The 2255-nt window shown below is 46.8% G+C and overlaps 1 protein-coding gene across 1 annotated transcript in view; it reads left to right on the top strand.

Moving 5' to 3' along the window:
- LOC103392424 (collagen alpha-1(XVIII) chain-like) overlaps positions 1-2255 on the top strand; it is a 31145-nt gene that overhangs the window by 12795 nt on the left and 16095 nt on the right. The window contains exon 6 of the mRNA XM_025063737.1: positions 1953-2024. Coding sequence (XP_024919505.1) covers positions 1953-2024 — 72 coding nt within the window. The remainder of the gene's footprint in view (positions 1-1952; positions 2025-2255) is intronic.

Genomic DNA, 2255 nt, shown 5'->3' with positions numbered 1-2255 from the left:
TGAGGGTGAGGTGGGGAGGGGGGTGAGAAAGCTGCTGCCCTCTGTATGTTTTTTCCTGGTTAAGAAATTGAACAGAACACATCCTCGTTGACCTCCCAACCCCCATCTCTGTTTCCTGGTGAGGGGGGAGACGGGGGAGGGGAGGGGGTGTGTTGCTTCAAGGAATTTAGGTTAAAACCTGGACTTAGAGAATCATTAAAAACTCTGGTTGGACAAATTGACATTCAAACCTCCCCCCTCCTCACCCCATACCTCCCCCATAACTCCCCATCTATATGGGAAAAGATTCAAATGAAAAATGATATTCTTTCTACATGTCCATATATGTCTCTTTTTTTTCCTGACACACAGGTAAACAGTTGGTTTGTGAAAGCCTTGGGTGGGAGGGGGGAGGGTGAGGTGGGGGAGTTAAGGGGGAGGGGGTTCTGCACCTCAAGTCTGACCCCTGGGTTAAAGATTTGTGAAGGAGACGACAGTTGTTCCAATAAATTAGAGCTAACGTTCCTCCGTAATCCTGTCCAACGTAAACATCAGGTCAGAGTTGCTAACTTTGTGTTAGCATCTCAAGCTAACAGAGCTAACCTTCAGCCATCGAGTGGTTTGCTCTGGTGTTTGTGTTTCAGCGTAAACACAGACCTTTGTTATTGTAGTGTTCACCAGCGCTCCCACGGTTTCACTCACAAACAGATAAAGTACTGACTGTAGCTGAGGTCCGTCTGTGTTTGTGAGCTTCGACCTCGAGGCAACAAAAAGACGCCACAGAAAAAAAAACAGCCTGAACAAAAAAAACAGCCTGAAATGGAACTGTTTGATCTTGTGTCAAGTCAGTAAACAAGGTCAAATGTCAAGGACGGAAATGTCTCACCAGAAGACGCAAAAATCCTAAAGGAAGAGGAAGACGAATCACTTACAGCTTCTTCCTTCAGGGGTCGCCTTTTCACACAAAGAAATCTTAAATATAAACAACATCATGTCGTTGTTCTTTATCCTGGTACTGTTGAATTCTGTAGTACTGCATTATGGGAAAAAAAATTCAGATTTTTTCCCAAAGCGTCACATGCTGGCGTGCTACATGCTAGGTCCTCCAACCAGGAGGGTTGTGGGTTTGATTCCAGCATTACCGTCAAATTCTTTTTAAGCCTAACCAGCTGATTCTGTGACCTGTCTTTCTGTAACAGTCATCAAGAAACCTCACAAATACCCCAGGGCAATTAGGTGTAGAACCGTTATAGGTAATCTATTGGTTCCTCTGAGCCTGAGAACTTTACAACTCTGTGTATCATTAACCTGTTACTAACTGCTCACTAACTTGTGATGTTAGTGGGCTTCATTAGAACAAGGGTAGAAGTTCTGGACTGTTCTTCCTCACACTGATGTTCCCGTCTTAGCACCACTGACATGAACCACTGACATGAACTACTGACAAAAACAAGGTTCTTTTTTTTAATAACCAGCAACTAGAACTAATAACCCGCTGTCGTTGGGTGAATCAGACGCTGACGTTTGCTCTGAGGTCAGGGAGTTGAACCGTTTACTCCAGTTTGTTGGCCAGCAGTAAATCCACATCAGATAAGAGTCTGAGGGAGCCACGGACCCTGACCACCCACAGACAAACACAGGTGCCTGTCTGCGCCCCACCAGCTGAGCCTCACTGTTGTTTTGTAGAACTGCGGCGTCACAGCTGTTCTGCTGGGACCACCAAACACTGAGGCCCTGGTGACAGACTGAGGTTCAGAACCCGACCGTCTGTTGACATCAGAACCATCAGGGTGTTTGGACTAGTCCTGGGAACACACACACACACACACACACACACATACACACACAGTTCTGTAAATATTTAAAGTAACTGTATATTTTTGAGGGCACTCGGGTGGTGCAGCGGTACCAGAAGGTTGCAGGTTTGATACCTTGTCCTTGTTCTTCGTCTAATGTTCATCTTTGCGTCGCAGGCCTCAGGAGACGGCAGTGGCTACGGAGAACCGAGGCCAACAGAACCAGCGGTGGAGAACCAGAGGTGGACGGTACGGAACCCCAGTCACTGATTAGAACTTTATAAGCGTCCAGTGGATGAGTGACATCATCCTGTTGATGATGTCATCGTTATCAGACACCTGTTGTCTCATGGAGTTGTTGCTATTTGTATTTATCTCTCCTCCTGCCTCCCCCCGCCACACACACACACACTCCTTTGTCTTTCACACTTTCTCTATCTGCTTTCCGTCTCTCTCACCCTCCCTCCCCCCACGCCCTGC

This window comes from Cynoglossus semilaevis, chromosome 16 (assembly GCF_000523025.1).
Source record: "Cynoglossus semilaevis isolate Cse_v1.0 chromosome 16, Cse_v1.0, whole genome shotgun sequence".
NCBI classification, from domain to species: Eukaryota; Metazoa; Chordata; class Actinopteri; order Pleuronectiformes; family Cynoglossidae; genus Cynoglossus; species Cynoglossus semilaevis.
Note: the sequence above shows the minus strand (reverse complement) of the source record. Positions and strands in the feature narration are given on the sequence as shown.